Below are 20553 nucleotides of genomic sequence, written 5' to 3' on the forward strand. Positions count from 1 at the left end.
ACGTGGTCCTACCTGCTCTACTGTTTCGAACGTTTCTCACACTTTTACTTTCATCCCACCCCCTCTTAATTTGATTTTTAGCTTACATTCAACCTTACTATAAGAAACGTTGCTTTGTAGACCCATAGAGAATGCGTTTCTGACGCTGGGAAATGCAGAAAAATGTTTTACGCAAGGGGCTCTGCCTCGGGCCTCGCTAGCGAGGAAATGGCGAGGAGGGAGCAGCATTTATTGAGAATCTTTAGTTGACTAAGTTGACGGTCAACATCAATTTTTGGGTGGATGTCACTAGTAAAAACTTGAGAAACACTGGTGGGATATGTAGAAAATGAAAGAGTTCAAAAAGTCTTTTAAAAGCCAAATATAGAAAACATGTTCAGTTGATGTCAACGTAAAGCAAACAAGTAAAGTTCCCCTTTCAGACCTTGTGGTCTATAGGGCAGATGTTTCTGTGGCCTACGGTTCACGAGGGTGTCATGTGGCCAGCACAACGACCAACCGCCTTCACTTTTCTCCAACTAATGTCAGGTACCCATACGTATTGGGTAGAGGAGCCCGAAGACCCGAAATTAAAAATCCCAGTCTTCACCAGGATTCGAACCCCCGGACCACCGTGCCCCACTCAGTTGATGTAAAGTGTTTCTAATTTGAATAATCTTGCACTAGAGGTTCTTATAACTATTGATACAACGGAAAGTTAAAATAGAATGTATACTCATTGTACAGTTTGTGTCACACTGAATGGAGCGCTCACTATATCACGCTATTTAGTGTTCTCATTGTACAGTTTGTGTCACACTGAATGGAGCGCTCACTATATCACGCTATTTATTGTTCTCATTGTACAGTTTGTGTCACACTGAATGGAGCGCTCACTATATCACGCTATTTAGTGTTCTCATTGTACAGTTTGTGTCACACTGAATGGAGCGCTCACTATATCACGCTATTTAGTGTTCAATACAAACAACAAGAAACGGAAGTTTTTACTTGGAAATTTTAAAGAGACGTCCTGAGCGTACCGCAGACACCGACCCTAGTGACGCCACTGCTTCATTCTTGACATGAGTACATTTGGTCAATATGTTTCTGATACACACAAACAGTGAGAAATACATGATACTTTATATTTGCACAACTGTGGCATTAATGACTAGACTGGGCAGTGGTGCTGAGAGGGGAACAATTGTCAAATAAGAGTGATATTCTTTTTTTGGTCCGCCTATGCACCTTCTTATGCCCTTAGCCTTCAGATGCACATGTCGCCACTACCAAAATACAACTATTGTTGGGATAAATATACAAAATAAAAGTATCAAGCAAATAATAACTAGTAGAATAATACATGTAGAAATATGAGTTTTCTCTTTATTACACAAGTTACCGTTCATTGTAGAAAGGGAGAGAATGCACATCAGTATTTAATTTTATAATAGATAGAAAGATATATTTATATTTATACTGGGGAAATTAGCTAAATTAAATGAAAATATATTAGTTAACCCACATCATTATTCTGTGTGGAAAAAAAAAAATTGACTCATTTTCATTTATTTAAAATATTTTTGAAGCAAACAAAAAAAAAACAAACCAACTCCCTAATTGGTCTATGAGCTTCTGCCGTATTTGCAGGTATTACATTTCCACCAATCAGTGAGGAGAAGTTTTTAAAGATCTTATCAATGCACAGATAGATTAGCTCACTCGCAAGATGCACTCGATCCATCCAGAAATGTCCAATGCTTGCTAATTGCCTACATTTCGGGTCATTTCGCGAACAAAAAATGATGAACAGTGACTATAAAACATTGTGTAATACAGACTGTGTTTCTAGTTGTTACACAGTTACTTCAAGTTACAATCATTGATTAGTCGTTCAGTGCGTAGATTGCTATTTGAAGCATTCGGTCAACGAGTAATGTCTTCCTATTATGAAGCTTTTGGTTAAAGTCTAATGTTTATGAAGCTTTTGGTCAAAGTCTAATGTTTATGAAGCTTTTGGTCAAAGTCTAATGTTTATGAAGCTTTTGGTCAAAGTCTAATGTTTATGAAGCTTTTGGTCAAAGTCTAATGTTTATGAAGCTTTTGGTCAAAGTCTAATGTTTATGAAGCTTTTGGTCAAAGTCTAATGTTTATGAAGCTTTTGGTCAAAGTGTAATGTTTACATATTATGAAGCCTACGTATAATTCAAGGACATGAATGTTTTATAAACACAAACATCGTATTGAACGTAATTCTGTTGTCAGTTAATACGTTTTGGTAGGGAGTTCAGCTGATTAATGTTAAGTTAGGCTCGGAAAAGAGGGGGCATAACCAATTCACGTCAGGGCAGAGATTTCAAGGTGAAGGTCTCTGTATTTCTCTTGACGTTGCATGCAGCCATTCGTCGTTAGTAACAACAACAAAAAGGGGAGAGAAAAAAAAGAGAAAAATAATTGCGTAAAACGTCATGGGAACCTGCGTGTCTCGTATCCACGTTGTTGTCATGGTGACCAGTTTGTTTAAATTCCTCCGATTTGTCTACGCCTCTGTTGCTGGAATCGGTCACCTTCATCCAGGGTTTGACCTGTGGGCTATCGTGTTTCTCTGAAATTGTCCCCAAAAAAATAACAAGTGGTCACGTGGGCCCTCTAAGTACCCATAGAAATGTGAAATCCTGATTTAAATGCTAGAGATTAAATTCAACCCTGGGAATAGTCTGCTAAACAAACACTAATCTCATGTGACAACGTTTTTTTTTTATTTCCTTCCATTCCAAGCCTAGACTGAAAGCATTTGTTGAAATTACAAGCAAAGTTCATATTTGTCAACAAAGAAAAATAAACAAACTACGCTACATGGCAAAAGGGAAGACTTCCAAGACTTCAATAAAGACTGTATGTTATATGCAACGAAATGTTGCAAATGTTTATTTATTTAATAGCCAATGCGTTAAAAGTGAATGTTCGTTACGGTAGAGTACCTGAAAGTTTACTGAAAGGCTGAGTTCTACAGAAACTAAAAGAAGTCTATAGAAATCCTATTTAAACCAGACACACGGATATCGAATGCCTCTACGGATAATCTGGAAGAGCTCTCTTGTGTTGGTCAGAGATTGCACAAATTTCATTGGTTAATTACTGTCACGTGATGGATTGAATAAGTGAGACAAGGTTGCGGTGCATAGACTCTTTTTGAGTAGGATAAAGAAATGACCCTCAGGAGGTCAGACTGCATAGACTGAGGACGATCAAGAAATGACCCTCACGAGGTCAGACTGCATAGACTGAGGACGATCAAGAAATGACCCTCACGAGGTCAGACTGCAAGACAGTACGATCAAGAAATGACTTTAGTAATGAGTATTTTAGTGGAAAAAAATAGTATATTTTACTTTTTACACTTGCACTATTGACTGGATATCTTTGTTGTTGAAATGAAAAAGTAAAGGAAAAATTTAATTCTTATAGATTTTATTTATAGACTGATTTTAAAAAAAAAAGTCAATCACGATACCGCTACTATCAGCTAACCAATCGCTGGCTTGTCACTGAGTGTTTTACAATAAATTTAGAGTGGTCAACCACTACAGAGAGACTGCTCAAACTTGAAGTATATAAAGAAAAAGTGGGTATGGAGAAGGAGAGGAGCCACACAAAACCAGACACACGCTTCAAATGACTATACACACACATCCACAGTGATGTACTCACTAATGCACGGAGCTATTGTTGACGTGCTCTGCTGGTAGCCTTTGGCACATCTGTTACAGGTCAAGCCGGTCACCCCGTCCTTGCAAGGACACTGGCCAGTGGTCTGGTTGCAGAATTTACCCAAGGCACCGACAGGATGACAACTGCACGCTGATAGATATATGCAAAACATTATTAATTTTCTAGGCTGAACAAAAGCTCAAGAATTAACTTTGATAATGTTTAGATAGATATATTAAATTTACTAATTGACATCTTATAGACATTAGATGGATATTTCACTTTTTATAGACATTAGATGGATATATTAAACTTCTTATTTGACATCTTATTAACATTAGATGGATATTTGACTTTTTATAGACATTAGATAGATATATTAAACTTCTTATTTGACATCTTATTAACATTAGATGGATATTTGACATTTTGTAGACATTAGATGGATAGATTTACTTTGTTATTTGACATCTTATAGACAGTAATAAAACTTTTCATTTTTCACACATGTTATTCTTGCTTGTGATTTTTTTAGGCCAATTTGTTAAAAATCTAAATATTAAAGAAAAAAAATGATGACGACAATGTCAAGTATATAAACATATCATTGAAAATCGGTTCTATCATAACTGCTATCAGGAGAGGTGTTGGACCATCACTGTCCAAACATCAAGCTATTCTTGTTACAACAGGGTTTGAAACCTGAGTTCCTAGATCTATGCTTGTTTACATTTACAAAGCACTTCATTTGTTATACCGAAGGGTAGAACTAATAGCTTGTGTGAACATATCAAACAATAACAAATGCTTGAGAATCACTGCTACATTCGGTATTCATTTGATATGTTGCCTTGGGTTAAATAAGAATACGTTAGAGTTAGTTACAGGAGTACAAGTGGATATAATGGGAGCTTCACACGTACAAAGCTATACAGAAGAAACTGTTACACAAGAGTATCAACAGTGCAGTAGATCACATTGAACGCAAACACAAGAGTACCAACAGTGCAGTAGATCACATTGAACGCAACACAAGAGAAGATGTACATGCAACAGAAACACGACATGCTTATATATGTATCTATCAAATCTAATCAATCTTCACACGAGATTGGAGGGCTTAGGTAAGAAGTCGCTTGTTTTCAGATCTCTCTCCTCCTCCTCCTCCTACTACTACTGGAAGAGGGAGGAAGGAAGCGATTTTAAAGGGGGGGGGGGTTGGGAAGGCAGATGTGACGTCAAATGGTCAAGGCACATTGGCTGTTGACCTGTCCGGGCGTTACTCATTGGAATTTCAATCACTTAACATTATACAGGCTCATATTTAAGGGGAAAAGGCAGGTGGGGGTGGAGAAGCATTTCTTTCATTTCTTTTCGGATATTTCTAAATTTAGCTTTTGCCATTTCAGTCCATTTGTATCAACTGCCTACACGACACAGTCCTTATTCTTCCAAAGTATTTCAAAACATTTGAAACGAACGATTTACAAACGAATTTAATTGCATAATGCCATAGGAGGGCCGTTTCTATGTTTATAGGGGCCTGTCCAATGTTTTACGTGTTCCTTGGGAGGGGAAGAGAATTGACTTCCTAGTCCAAACCTCCCGCAGGACGACGGGGGAGGGCAGGGAATGAACCCGGTACCATCGAGAAGTCCGAAAGACATCCTGTAACGTAGATGTGGAGGCCTAGAAAACGGTTGCGGGCCCCGTATGTAGTTGGGTCCTTAGGCGGTCGCCTAGTTTGCTTTTGTTTTAAAAACGCTCCTGTACATATGACCAAACAGAAACAGCTGACCACACAGATGCTGCCATCTGTCGAATCCCCCCCCCCGCCTCGCAGATGACAAGCCATATCACGTGCCAGTGGAGGCTGCTGTTTTGAACCAGCTTCACAAGACGTTTATGTCATGCTAGGTCTCTGGAAACTCTACACAGCTCTTCATACACCATTTTGATCTGATGCATTCTCACTCTAAACGATTCCACATCTCATTTTATTTATTTCCCTTAACGTCATGATTCGAACCAGCGATCAGCGCAATTTTAATTATTATTAAGAATGTTTACATATATGTTTACTTTTAGTTTAAAAAAAAAAGGGGGGGGGGTGTACGCTATGTGTATTATGCTATAGTTGGCAGCTATGCTAGGGAGCTAACTCGCGGTGCTTGCTTTTTTTTCTTCTTGATGCGGTGCTTTCCCCTGTTGCTACGTGACGTAGTTAAAAGAAGCGTCTCAGACAGAAAAAAAAAAGTCACTCCCAGACACCGCGAACTGATGGTGAAAGAAAATGGGAAAGATAAAAAGCGACTCGGTATGTTTTACTTGAGCTGTAAACTAGATTTCTGTAGAGCGGCTGCAAAGCTTCACTCGTAAACTTGATTCCGTGAGCTGTTACCGCGGTATGCCACGACCTTCCGGGAACAACGGCCACATGCAGGAGGTGTAGAGGAAAGCTGGTCTGGATGAAAAATTAGATTTTTTTTTTTAAGTTTAAAAAACAGCATTGATTGGAACTATCTTGCCCAGACATAAATTAGGAATTGCATGCCTTTTTATTTTATCCACAAAGTAATGGAAATTATATTTATATTTTCTAATTAATTCTTAATCTCAGTGCCAACTCTTATATATATATATATTCATTTATATACAATGTATATATATATAATGTTTTTAAATATTAATATTAAATGTAACTAAATATTGGTAAATATTGGAATGAGTTAAATTCAATGATCAACTAAATGAAATCAATTTCCTCTCATGGCCCTTCGATTAATACGTTTTAGTGCATGAGTTCATTAGCATATGTAGGCCTAATGAAATGCTTCTGATTTCGTTTGAGATCTACCCACTGATTTTGGACCCTCTACTCTGGACGCCGTTTACCTTCAAATGTAGTTCTTGTACAATTGGCGCTTTCTACCCACAGATCGAAACCCTCTACTCTAGACGCAATAAACGCACAGATTTAGATTCTCCATATGCCTATGTTCTTGATGGTATCTATCTTATATAACGAATCATTACTTCAGATGCCATCTGCCAACAGAATGAGACTCTTCATTTGCACTACTCTTGATGTTAGCTTTAGTTTACTCCCTTACACACCCCTTCCTAGACAACGCCTCATCCCCCTATCAATCTGATGGTGTGTGAGATATCAATGTTGAGCCCAGCGCGTCTGACGTGTGATCAGCTTATTATATACCTACAAATTCTAATCCCACAATTCCTACAGACGATCGACACTTTGTCGACTTCAAAAAAAGAGTTAATCAGACGGTACGTGGCCGGGGCACTTGAACTCCTTCTCCGGCCCCCGGATACAATCTCTTTCCTGGGGGCTATAAAATGGACTTAAAAAAACACGGAAGTGTAGTGTCTGCGCTCCGAGTCGAGATTGTCCAAGTTTGTGGAGCGAATGCGGCTTTGTCTTGTAATACAACTTCTTGTACCAGACAACTATTATGTTTTGATATTGTAACACTGTGTATTAAATTTACAAAACTTTGCAGGGGCGTAGCTGGTCGGCAAAGTGAGGGAGGTGGTAAAGAACTGGAGCGCCTCCCTTTTTTTTCCCGCTATTTTCATAAACATTTTTTAAAAGTAACCCAAATGTTTGGTGTTATTTATTTCTATTGTGCTGTGGACTATTATAGAAAAAACAAGGTTACAAAAGACAGTTTGTGTGGAAACACAAACTCAAAATCGGCCCCCGAAGTGGTCCACCCAGTCAGGCTTCAATATTTTCAGAAAGAACATCCGAATGAAATTATATCAAAGACAAATGAGAGATAAGAATGGAGAAAGAAGGTTAACAGATCTTGTGTAGTGCCCCAACGGTCCCGCAGATCAAAGGATAGGTGAAAGTGAATGTAAAGTTAGATGTGAACCTAGCCTAACTAGTTCCCCTTTCAGACATTGTGGTCTATAGGGCAGATGATGTAAAGTTCATCTGTTTTTGTGGCCTACGGTTAACGAGGGTGTCATGTAGATAGCACAACGACCAACCGCCTTTACTTTTCCAGAACTAATGTCAGGTAACCATTAGAGCTGAGTGGACTCAGAGGCGCCCAAAGATTCCAAAGTTGAAAATCCCAGTCTTCACCAGGATTCGAACCTGGTACCCCCGGTTCGGAAGCCAAGCGCTTTACCGCTCAGCCACCTCGCCTCCCCTGGCCTAACTGATGTCTAAAAAAAAAAAAAAAATTTGCATTATAAAAAAAAAAGTTCAGGAAAATGAAGTTTACAAGATTACTATTCGTTTTAAATTAGGTCTAACTTATAAAGCATACTAATTAGCTTTTTCTCTTTAAAAAACTGCTTGCATAACTGAATTTAAAAATTAGATTTTTCGCTTTCAGAAAAAAAAAAGTAGCCGTTGCATCAGAACTTTGAATGGTCTAAAATATTGTGATGTCGGATTTTCCATATCTTTTCTAATTTACGAGATCTAAACGGGACAGACGGACAGACATTTCGCACAAAACTAATAGCGTCATCTCCCCTTTCGGGGGCCGCTAAAAATTAAGCCCTCGGCGGCCGCGTAGCCCTTGGCTTAACTTTCCTTCAGCCAGTTGTCCAATCCCTGCTTGTTTATTCCGATGTCCGAGTCTTAGTCCAATCCGTTGGTTGAATCCAAGAAGACAATATTGTTGAAGGCTCGTGAAGACGAGCAGAAGAGCTCGCTCGGGACTAATAATGATGTTTGCTGAGAGCACATTCAACATGCTTCGCTACTCACCCACAAAAGAGTGTCCCATAGTTCATTGGGACAAAAATAGCTCAAGGATTCCATAGTTGAAAATCCCAGTCTTCACCAGGATTCGAACCCGGGACCACCGGTTTGGAAGTCAAGCGCTTTACCGCTCAACAACCACGCCTCCCCTGGCCTGACTGATGTCTTATAATTGATCTAATTGTTTCGAAAAGGCTCAATCTCTTATTCGAATCCTTAAACAAAAATCGCATTATAAAAAAAAAAGTTCAGGAAAATGAAGTTTACAAGATTACTAATCGTTTTAAATTAGGTCTAACTTATAAAGCATACTAATTAGCTTTTTCTCTTTAAAAAACTGCTTGCATAACTGATTTTAAAAATTAGATTTTTCGCTTTCAGCCGTTGCATCAGAACTTTGAATGGTCTAAAATATTGTGATGTCGGATTTTCAATATCTTTTCTAGTTTACGAGATCTAAACGGGACAGACGGACTGACGGACAGACATTTCGCACAAAACTAATAGCGTCTTTTCCCCTTTCGGGGGCCGCTAAAAAAGTTACTATATTCAAGGATACATCTTTTTTTTTTGTCCTCGCAAAGAGAAACTCAATTGCTCTAGCACCCTAGTGCCCTAGTGTTTAAAGTTTTCATATTTTTTTTAAATACACAAACGATATAAGGCTGTACTAAATGTATTGAATAATTATATTATATCATATATTATGTTACTAAGTGTATATCTTCTTCTTCTAACCAGCTTTTTGCAGCTGAGCTGTGAGCTCTTTTGCAGACTACTGTGCCATGGAAAAATGGTGTGCTGTTTTCTTCAGCACTGCCGTACATGCTGTTGGTTATGTTGGGTTGTAGTGGCAGTAGGGTCTGCCTTAGGTGGATTAGGAAGGGGCATTCAAAAAGGATATGGTTTGAGGTTTCATAAGAGTGGATGCAGTGTCTACAAAGGGGGAGTTGTATGGGATTTATTTTATTGAGATGGTAATTTAACAGAGGTGTGTGTCCTGTTCTTAACTGGAAGATTGTAGATTGCTGTCCAGTTTGTTTGGCATGGTCATTTCTTTGTACACTAATTGTATATTAAGTGACCATGGAGGAAGAGAGTAAGGCTAGGGAAGGAGGATGGGTGAGAGAGAGAGAGAGAGGGGCGAAGGAAAGGAGAGAGGAATGTGGGGAAAGAGGAATGGAGAAAGGGATGTGGGCAGAGAGGGATTGAGAAAGGGATGTGGGGAAAGAGGGATGGAGAAAGGGATGTGGGGAAAGAGGGATGGAGAAAGGGATGTGGGCAGAGAGGGATTGAGAAAGGGATGTGGGGAAAGAGGGATGGAGAAAGGGATGTGGGGAAAGAGGGATGGAGAAAGGGATGTGGGGAAAGAGGGATGGAGAAAGGGATGTGGGGAAAGAGGGATGGAGAAAGGGATGTGGGCAGAGAGGGATGGAGAAAGGGATGTGGGGAAAGAGGAATGGAGAAAGGGATGTGGGGAAAGAGGGATGGAGAAAGGGATGTGGGGAAAGAGGGATGGAGAAAGGGATGTGGGGAAAGAGGGATGGAGAAAGGGATGTGGGGAAAGAGGAATGGAGAAAGGGATGTGAGCAGAGAGGGATGGAGAAAGAAATGTGGGGAAAGAGGGATGGAGAAAGGGATGTGGGCAGAGAGGGATGGAGAAAGGGATGTGGGGAAAGAGGGATGGAGAAAAGAATGTGGGCAGAGGGGGATGGAGAAAGAAATGTGGGGAAAGAGGGATGGAGAAAGGGATGTGGGCAGAGAGGGATGGAGAAAAGAATGTGGGCAGAGGGGGATGGAGAAAGAAATGTGGGGAAAGAGGGATGGAGAAAGGGATGTGGGCAGAGAGGGATGGAGAAAGGGATGTGGGGAAAGAGGGATGGAGAAAGGGATGTGGGCAGAGAGGGATGGAGAAAGGGATGTGGGGAAAGAGGGATGGAGAAAGGGATGTGGGCAGAGAGGGATGGAGAAAGGGATGTGGGGAAAGAGGGATGGAGAAAGGGATGTGGGCAGAGAGGGATGGAGAAAGGGATGTGGGGAAAGAGGGATGGAGAAAAGAATGTGGGCAGAGGGGGGTGGAGAAAGGGATGTGGACAGAGAGGGATGGAGAAAGGGATGTGGACAGAGAGGGATTGAGAAAGGGATGTGGACAGAGAGGGATTGAGAAAGGGATGTGGGGAAAGAGGGATGGAGAAAAGAATGTGGACAGAGAGGGATGGAGAAAGGGATGTGGGCAGAGAGGGATGGAGAAAGGGATGTGGGCAGAGAGGGATTGAGAAAGGGATGTGGGGAAAGAGGGATGGAGAAAAGAATGTGGGCAGAGAGGGATGGAGAAAGGGATGTGGACAGAGAGGGATGGAGAAAGGGATGTGGACAGAGAGGGATGGAGAAAGGGATGTGGGCAGAGAGGGATGGAGAAAGGGATGTGGGCAGAGAGGGATTGAGAAAGGGATGTGGGCAGAGAGGGATTGAGAAAGGGATGTTGGCAGAGAGGGATTGAGAAAAGAATGTGGGCAGAGAGGGATGGAGAAAAGGGATGTGGGCAGAGAGGGATGGAGAAAGGGATGTGGGGAAAGAGGGATGGAGAAAGGGATGTGGACATAGAGGGATGGAGAAAGGGATGTGGACAGAGAGGGATTGAGAAAGGGATGTGGGCAGAGAGGGATTGAGAAAGGGATGTGGGCAGAGAGGGATGGAGAAAGGGATGTGGGCAGAGAGCGATTGAGAAAGGGATGTGGGCAGAGAGGGATTGAGAAAAGAATGTGGGCAGAGAGGGATGGAGAAAGAAATGTGGGCAGAGAGGGATGGAGAGTGGGATGTGGGCAGAGAGGGATGACAATGTCTCTTCTTTCCTCATTTAAAAAAAAAAAGTATTCTACAGAGGACAAGTGTGTGCGTCACGTGTGCTAGTATCTATGACGGCCCTACCTTTACAAGCTCCCTTCTCTGTGATTCGCCTGGCACTGTCCCTATAGTAACCTTCCTTACAGTAGTGGCAGTGCCGGCCGGCTGTATTGTGCTTACAGTTGATGCAGACGCCGCCACTCTTCATACCAGACAGTTGGAAAAGCTCGTAGTTGAACCGACAGCGGCGTGCATGCAAGTTACAGTTGCAAGCTGCAAGACAACAAACAACAACGACCTACAACATTTGGCTTGCTATGGAAGACCTCATACATGCTGTTAGGTAAAGGGAGTTAATTCAATACCAAAGTTTGAACATTTAAAAACAACTAAATTGGCATGCCTTGGATTCTTGACTTAAAGTACCAAGCCGTTTCCTCCTTCCACATGTACGTTCAAGTAGTGATAGTGTTCCGACATCGTGACATCCCAAGTTCTGTTCGCTAAATACGAACTTATTTACCCCCCCCCTCCTCCTCTTGGGTTAAAATTAAAGCCTGCATTTCGATATAACAGAGCAGAGTCTGTAAATCTACCGAACAGTACATGTCGAGTCATGAAATGGCCTGTTGTAATCACATTGAAGCAAATAATGAAATGAGAGTTTTAAACTAAAAGGCGAAACCAATCTACAGAATATTTAGTACTAAGCATTATTGAGAGTGCATGTTAGTGTCATACTAAGAGGGCGATGTCATTGATATGGATACTTAGAGCTTTTAAAAATAATAAATGTTTTGAATCGGTCTGATGGGCCGAGTTAATAAGTGCCGGGTGGGGAAGATCTCAATACAAGTTTCTCTATTCTTTTTTAAAGCTAAAGGGTAATATTACATGTAGGTTTTTGTGCTACTCCTTTTGACCAAGAATGTCAAAAAATAGTTTAATTTCTGATATGTGATGTACAATTAGTTGGAGAAATTCTGACAAATAATAAAACTAAAATCATAATCTATGCAGAGATTTGGAAGAAAAAAACAACTACCTTATGAATAATATACACAGAAAGACGTTTTGTATAATATATATTGGAGATATAGTTTGTTAAAATCCTTATATCATTTCATAGGATTTGATTTTCGATTTGGTTTCGCCCTTGATTATAATAAATGTGACAAATGAATATAATATAGACACATAACATGGCGTCTTTCGTTGAAGCTTCTCAGTGGTCTGAAAAAACAAATGCGTTAATATTATGTTTATTAAAGCGACAGACGATATAGACCTCTTGCAATAGTAGGCACACCAAAAGTGTACAGTGTCGGGTTGGTTAGTGGGTCGACTGGACGATAAGGAAGGAGGGTGTTCATGCCAGGATTTATTTTGTGTGTTCATAGCCCAAACCTTTGCAGGCCATTCTGTGTGTGATGGCTTTACTCTTATCTCTGTAGTAGCCTTCTTTGCAGTAGTTGCAGTTCCTGCCGGCCGTGTTGTGCTTGCACATGAGGCAAACACCACCGCTTTTATACCCGGACAGCTGATACAACTCCATGTTGAAGCGACACCTTCTGGCGTGCAGGTTACAATTGCACGCTGGGAAAATTACAGAAATATGTCAACATAGAGAAAGTGTTGTAGTTGACTCTTGAAAACATGAATCAACACTAAGAATAAAGATTTGAAGATAATCATTGCTGTTTATAATTAATTAGAAAAAAAAAGATAACTTTAAAGATTTCAGTGCAGAGTGCTTTACGAGCAAAGGTCTTGCAATAGGCATAAACAACCTTCTGGTTCGACAATAAACTAAAGCAGAGTATGTGCTTTAACTAAATGTCTCAATTGAGGACAAACATGGCGGAAGTTCTGTACATAATAATAATGTTTTCAGATTGTTGACATTATGAGTTCAATGCTTGGCGTCTGCTTGTCATCGAAATATCTTGACATCTTTTTATTCCAAGCCACTTCTAAGTCGTATGTATCTAAAGTCTGTAATATATTAAAGAAGACAATGGATATTAATAGATGCTATTTGCATTGAAAAAAAAAAGTTTTGCGGTTTTGGTGAAGAAGTCGTTGCCATTTTTACGTTTGCCATTTTTGTCACATTTTAAGTTTTCAAGAATACTGACACATATTTGTATTATATATATATAAGATGTTCGCATGTTCTCGGTATGTTTGTATATAGGACACACAATTTAACAAAGGACTAGATCTCTGATAAGCCACAACCAATATAAGATCACGGTGGCCAGGGTAGGTGGTAACATTTCTTCGTCTAATCTGTAAGTTTGCAACTAAATGCCCATATTTCCTTGGGACTAAAACCTCAGACTATGTTTCTTCACACGGTGTAGACATCTCGAAATCTCCAGTTTCGCTTGTAATCATCCGGTATACAATACCCAAGAAACAAAATTCTTTCAGACTCTCCTGAAACTGATACACCGACAGGAAGTTTGTCACGCAGAAAGACAATTTTACGACATCGGGGGATGTGGGTACGAGGGGGGGGGGGGGGGGAAAGGCTAACCCTGGGAAAAAAAAAGAGAGAAAAAAAAAGATCCCCTGTTGTAGCCCACGATTAGGATGCAGATGGTCTTTGTGGCAGTACACCATCAATAAATCAGAACCTGATAGTTTCGGGGGCAATAAAGCAAGAGTTCAAGCCAGTTCCAGCACTTACCTTGCCCGGCCTAAATGACCTTGCTGTAACGGGAATCCCCGTAGTGTCTGCGGAGGGATTGGGGGACGCATTTGAACAGTCCAATTACTTCAGTGTGCGCAGGGCTATCAGGTGTCTGTCGTTTGGAAGGACTTTCACTTTCATAATTCAATAAATATCTTTCCCGGTGCAGATGGTCTAAGCATGTGTGTGTCTGGGGGGGGGGGGGGACAAGTTTCATTCTGAGGCTACAGTTTAGACTGACTCTTGATTTGATAGAAAGCCTAAGATTGTTTGACTTGACACGTGAACATTCCATTAGGAGAGACAGACACGACAGACAGACAGACAGACAGTAAAGAGAAAGCAAGGGACGAAGGGGGAGGGGAACAAAAAGAAAGAGGGGGAGAGGGAATAATGGCGGTGTGGGACAAGATCACATTGACAACATGAGAACGTGGGGCGCAGATTACAGCCGCCCTAATTGACGGAAAACATGGCCGTTTAGTTCAATGGCAGGCGACAGCCGACTTTAAAACCATGAGATCTGCTAGACACAAAATGTTCTCTACCGTTGTTATAGACACAGAAAAATAGCCCGAGCCCCACCAGAAATCCATAAAAAGTAAGTCAGCAGTTCAGATCGCTGGAGATCCTGCCAATTTTAATCTCAACCATATATCCCCATTGCTGTGCAGTTTTTAAATTGTAACAGCTACCTAAGTTTGGATTTTCACGCCCCAGTGAAGCTGAACTACCATCTTTTTCCCTTTTTTGTTCATTGTGTAGGAGAGGAATGTGTGGATAGCCCGACACACAGACGCGAGTGTTCTGGTTGGAGCTTTTCAATAGCCGTCCGCTGCAGTCGTGAAAGCAACTGTGGTAGGCATTGGATGCACCCCTACGGGCAGACCGCTTGTATTATTTATTACTGGAGAAATGAAAAACCTTCGTTTTGTCCCCCCTCCCCTCCCCTCCTGAGCGCCACAAGAGGAAGATCGGGTAGAACTGAATGCCTTGGTTTTGTATTTACGAGTCGTCGGTAGCCTGGGGGGGGGGGGGGCTGCTAGGACGACGGAGAATGCACCCCATTATTCGCCATTCACAGCCGACGCCTGCAACAACTAAGAAGATGGTCATTTCACTAAACCACCCCGCTGGTACGTTTAATCAGTTTAACGCCCTACTGTGGGGGTGAAAGCGGAGACCAGACTTTTGGCAAATCTCATTTTCATGTCGTTACTCAACTGGATACAACCCTGACCTTGGTTGGGGGGCATTACGTCGCCGCCTCTAAAGTGTTAGTAGGTGAATCTGTACATTATTTCCAACGAATACATTCTATCTCAAAATATACATGAACATGTTCATTGTCAATGTCATAGTGACAGTTACTGAACTATGTTACTGTTTCTTTGACCCTGGTAGTTTGTTCATGCCTATACATGTGAGCTGTGGTTTCATATAGTAGTACGATACGAAAACCCTAACATTGGGATTATCGTCTATCCGACTATAGATTTATTCGACTATTGAACTATATATTTTCATTATACACTGTCTTTGCCTATAAGAAATATGCACCTTATGTTGTTTGAAAGTTATTGAGTGTCAGAGATCGGAGATGAAAAGGTGTACGGTATACACTTCTTACATAAAGAAGGAAACTATTTTACTGCCATGCTAAAAGGTGCAATCGGCGAAGGGCCCCACTTTCAAATTGGATGCCGGTCCTCCTAAGTTTAAATGTCCACCTCGGACAGCGAGTAGAGTTCAGACCTTTACTTGTTGAAATGACACCAGAATGTCGTGTTGTTGAAAGAAGATAGTGGCGACAGCAGACTATCTACTTTTAGTTTTGTCTGGTAAGATTCAAAGCTGCCAACTCTGCTTTCAGCAGACAATGAACTCTAGAATAGAACGTATGAGCGAAGTAACGTGAGAGGTCGACATGTACAACCTTATACAAACATGTTTAGAATTTGTTTTGTTTGTTTGTAGGATTGGCGTGTTTGTTCGTATGATTGACGTGTTTCTAATGATCCTTTAGAAATGAAGAGTATTACATCCTAGCCCAAACGTCCCGCAGGACATGGGGATGGCGGGAGGCAGGGTTCGAACCCGGGACCATCGAGCGCATACCACACGACCAGATGAGTTTTGTTGGACCATCGCGTTCACTTGCTGGCCTTTGAATTACTTTAAAACAAACCTTTCACTAAGAAATTTGACAACTTAGCAATCTAACAACTTTTAAGACGAAACATTTTTTACAAAAATACGACATCTTAGCAATGTGACAATCTTAGCAATGTGACAATCTTGCCAATGTGACAATCTTAGCAATGTGACAATCTTAGCAATGTGACAACTAAACAATTCTAATTGAACTGCTAAGCTAATAATGAAACACTTCACTCAACCTTAATCTTCGGAATCGAAGACATTGCCATCATTATTATTAAGCTAAATGGGGATGGGGGGAGGGGAGGGTGATTTTTTAATCAGAAAAGGAACTAAAGAAAAAATGTGGACTATGGAAGTTACACTGCTAAATGTCTGCATAGGGAACTGACCAGTCTGAAATGGGTCAGCTGATCGCCAGTGGCTGCACTCGTATAAAAAGATGACTCACTCAAGTCTGTTCGTATCTCTTTCCAGAAGATCGCAATGTTCAACACACAGCCCAGGGATTGAAACAAGACAAAAGATAAGCTTATAAGACAAGAGCCCAGATGAGTGAATGACTCAAGACATCTACACTCCACAGCTCCAGAACCAGGTGGAACAGAAAGTGGAACAAAAAAAAAGGAGTATGGGGCGGCGGTGTGACAAAAGGTTTGAACCAGCAGACGTCAAGTCTGTTTCCTACTTGACTGGAGAGATTTATGCAGCTTCTTGAGACGTGAACACTGGGTGAAGGGGGCGGCTAGAGATAAGGGGAAGGACTTTTGACACCAATGCAGCGGCAGTGTCAACAAGAGTGGGTCAACAACATTAACAGCATTGCCCACTTGACTACAACATTGGTGAGAGTGAAGTGTGTGCGTACGTGTGGCGGTGTGTGTAGACACAGGAAAACAGAACTGCATTTCCTAATCTTCACACTTAATATTACATATCCAAACGTGTTACCTCCCCTTTCAATTCACGCAATCTCCATAAAGGCCCATAATTTACTCGACTTCAGGGGAAATAAAAAGTTATTAGTAGATCTAGCAGTCAAGATTGGATTGTAGCAGTGAACTGAACAAGTTGGCAGTTAAAAACGTTACGAGGATAATTCAACGTTGATAAAATAATAATTTTCGAGTGTATATTTACATGTGTATATTTACGACAATAAAATCCATTTCGCTTACAATAACATTCAATAATATTCATTGGACTTTAAACTAATTCCAATGCAGTAGTGAAAGTCTTTCTACGGAAGCAGTTCTCAACCTATTTAGTTTGGCGATCCCTTTTTACTATTCTCCATCATGCGGTGACCCCCAAACGTAAATATTCTAAAGTAACAGCGCTTTTGATAATGTTATAAAAATCGTAATCCATAGTTCTGTTGGTCTTAGGCGACCCCTGCAAAAACGTCATTCGACCCCGAAGGGGGTCGCGACCCATTCGTTGAGAACCCCCGGTCTACGGCCTGTAAAAGACGCACAAGTTGTGGTAGTAAGGCCTACCAGACTGTAATTATAAAACATGTCTAAGACTCTGTGATACACGCTCCCAGCCACGACATGGAGGCCGATACAACTAGGAAAAGAACTGATTGTTTCATATGTCCCCGTACTGTCATGAACAAACGTGGCCACTGGGTTGAGGATGAGGCCATCTCTAGCTACCGATATCAATGGGCTATGTTGCGCTTATTCGTTTCGTTTCATTAGTTTAAAACTAGAACTAGTGTCCTTGACATTGTTTAGTTGATCGTGAAAATCTCCATTAGAGACTAGCTAAAGGCCCAAGCTCACTTATAGCGGCGCTGGAGGGCTTCATTCTGTTTAGGTAACATTGTACATAACAAAACCTGAAACAAAGATACGGCATGGCCTGCATGTTGATTTGGTGCGAACACTGACCCTGGTCCATGAAGAGCACCCCCCACATTTCACTGCGTGGCCAATTAGCTGGTAATTTTTTTCCCAAAATATACATAAACTGTCAAGTTTCTAGGAAAATCGTTAGTGCCCATTTGGAGATCCGTGTTCACCCACGCACGTTTTTTTTAGGTTCCACCCATGTAGAGTTTGCAAGCTAATAAGAGGAATTGTAAAAACGTACACGAGATCTCCAAATTTAGTTTGCGAACAAAGAGCAGATTACTTCAAGTGTGAAACTCTCCAATAAGAAAAAAAAAAGAAATAAATCATGAAACAAGAAAAACATTGTAAAAATATAGTTTTTAAAAGTACAACACCTCCATTATTAAATTTCCAATATAATAAAATCATTTTAAAAAATAATTTTTAAAAAGGTTGCTTCAATACGGGTTATGAGCCCGTGACAACATATTAGCTGGTTCAGCCAGCGAGGAAGGCATACTTGTGCGAACATTTATTTGTACATTGTATGGACATCCAGATCCAACTCTCGACCTAGGGTTCTAGATCTAGACTCTAGATGTTATCTCTAGTAGATTTACGTAACAAATAGAAGCAACGCTTATAAACTTCTATAAAATCGAAGCAACTTTAAATTTACTCAGTTATAGCATAAGTACGTAATACGGCTAACTACGCCATGTTGGCTCTAGATCTAGATTTAGTTTCAGCCAAATTTACGTTTATTTATTTTTATTTTTTTATTTTTTAACAGTTAGTGACACTAGAGTTTTCTCAGTGTAGCCAACGAGCTAGTCATTTTGTTCATAAGCCAAAAATGTATGTCGTAGATTTACAATAGATTTGTCTTTTGTTACAAACAAAAATAAAATAAAACAAGGTTACAAAAGACAGTTTGTGTGGAAACACAAACTCGAAATCGGCCCCCGAAGTGGTCCACCCAAGGCAGGCTTCAATATTTTCAAAAAGAACATCCGAATGAAATTATATCAAAGACAAATGAGAGATAAGAATGGAGAAAGAAGGTTAACAGATCTTGTGTAGTGCCCCAACGGTCCCGCAGATCAAAGGATAGGTGAAAATGAATGTAAAGTTAGATGTGAACCTGGCCTAACTAGTTCCCCTTTCAGACCTTGTGGTCTATAGGGCAGATGATGTAAAGTTCATCTGTTTTTGTGGCCTACGGTTAACGAGGGTGTCATGTAGATAGCACAACGACCAACCACCTTTACTTTTCCCCAACTAATGTCAGGTACCCCTTAGAGCTGAGTGGACTCAGAGGCGCCCAAAGATTCCAAAGTTGAAAATCCCAGTCTTCACCAGGATTCGAACCTGGTACCCCCGGTTCGGAAGCCGAGCATTATACCGCTCAGCCACCTCAGGAAAATGAAGTTTACAAGATTACTATTCGTTTTAAATTAGGTCTAACTTATAAAGCATACTAATTAGCTTTTTCTCTTTAAAAAACTGCTTGCATAACTGAATTTAAAAATTAGATTTTTCGCTTTCAGAAAAAAAAAAGTAGCCGTTGCATCAGAACTTTGAATGGTCTAAAATATTGTGATGTCGGATTTTCCATATCTTTTCTAATTTACGAGATCTAAACGGGACAGACGGACAGACATTTCGCACAAAACTAATAGCGTCATCTCCCCTTTCGGGGGCCGCTAAAAATTAAGCCCTCGGCGGCCGCGTAGCCCTTGGCTTAACTTTCCTTCAGCCAGTTGTCCAATCCCTGCTTGTTTATTCCGATGTCCGAGTCTTAGTCCAATCCGTTGGTTGAATCCAAGAAGACAATATTGTTGAAGGCTCGTGAAGACGAGCAGAAGAGCTCGCTCGGGACTAATAATGATGTTTGCTGAGAGCACATTCAACATGCTTCGCTACTCACCCACAAAAGAGTGTCCCATAGTTCATTGGGACAAAAATAGCTCACTGGTTGTCTAGTGAGGAGTGTAAGCCTCCCCCCCCCCCCCCACATCTTCTCAATAATACCTCAAACATAGACATTCAGAGAACTGAATCCACGCTTAAGACAATGGGCTCTTTAAAATTTCCAATGACTTGAATAGGTAACAAACTTGTTCTACTTTTAAAAAATTACTTTTTAGTGGTTTATTACAATACGACTATGTAGTCAAAGGTAGATAAGATTTTTGTCTCTTAAAGCCAATTCATGTACAGTTATAGGATTATGTCTCCTTCCTCCGTAATTTAGTTTGGACATTTTAAAACAATTTTTAATGCACATTGGGCCTCATGTCATTCATTGTTATAAAGAAAGTTTTCCACCTTTTTTTTTATTGCTAAATCTATAAGTCACACGGACAAATCAATAAGTGTCCAAACTGTATATATGTCGAAAATGTGAACTAGAAATTATCGTCAGTCAAATTAATCAAACAAATTGGGCGTGTGTAGGTCTAAATCTCGCGGTTAAAAAAAAAAGTCCGAAATCAATAAAAGATCATTTTGTCCCCCATTCGTTCTCTCCGTGAGACTGTGTGTGTGACCAAACTGTTTACCACCAC

General features: G+C 40.6%; 1 protein-coding gene across 4 annotated transcripts in view; it reads right to left on the reverse strand.

Moving 5' to 3' along the window:
- Positions 1 to 20553, reverse strand: part of LOC106058651 (netrin-1-like) — a 136978-nt gene that overhangs the window by 22835 nt on the left and 93590 nt on the right. For 2 of the 4 annotated variants that reach the window (XM_056020319.1, XM_056020320.1), the window contains exons 5-7: positions 11369 to 11557; positions 3694 to 3843; positions 2459 to 2587 (exon numbers count right to left, since the gene is read on the reverse strand). In XM_056020319.1, coding sequence (XP_055876294.1) covers positions 2459 to 2587; positions 3694 to 3843; positions 11369 to 11557 — 468 coding nt within the window. Of the gene's footprint in view, positions 1 to 2458; positions 2588 to 3693; positions 3844 to 11368; positions 11558 to 12691; positions 12881 to 20553 lie in introns of all 4 variants that reach the window. The other 2 variants (XM_056020318.1, XM_056020321.1) reach the window with 2 other exon arrangements.

This window comes from Biomphalaria glabrata, chromosome 2, assembly GCF_947242115.1.
Source record: "Biomphalaria glabrata chromosome 2, xgBioGlab47.1, whole genome shotgun sequence".
Taxonomy (NCBI): domain Eukaryota; kingdom Metazoa; phylum Mollusca; class Gastropoda; family Planorbidae; genus Biomphalaria; species Biomphalaria glabrata.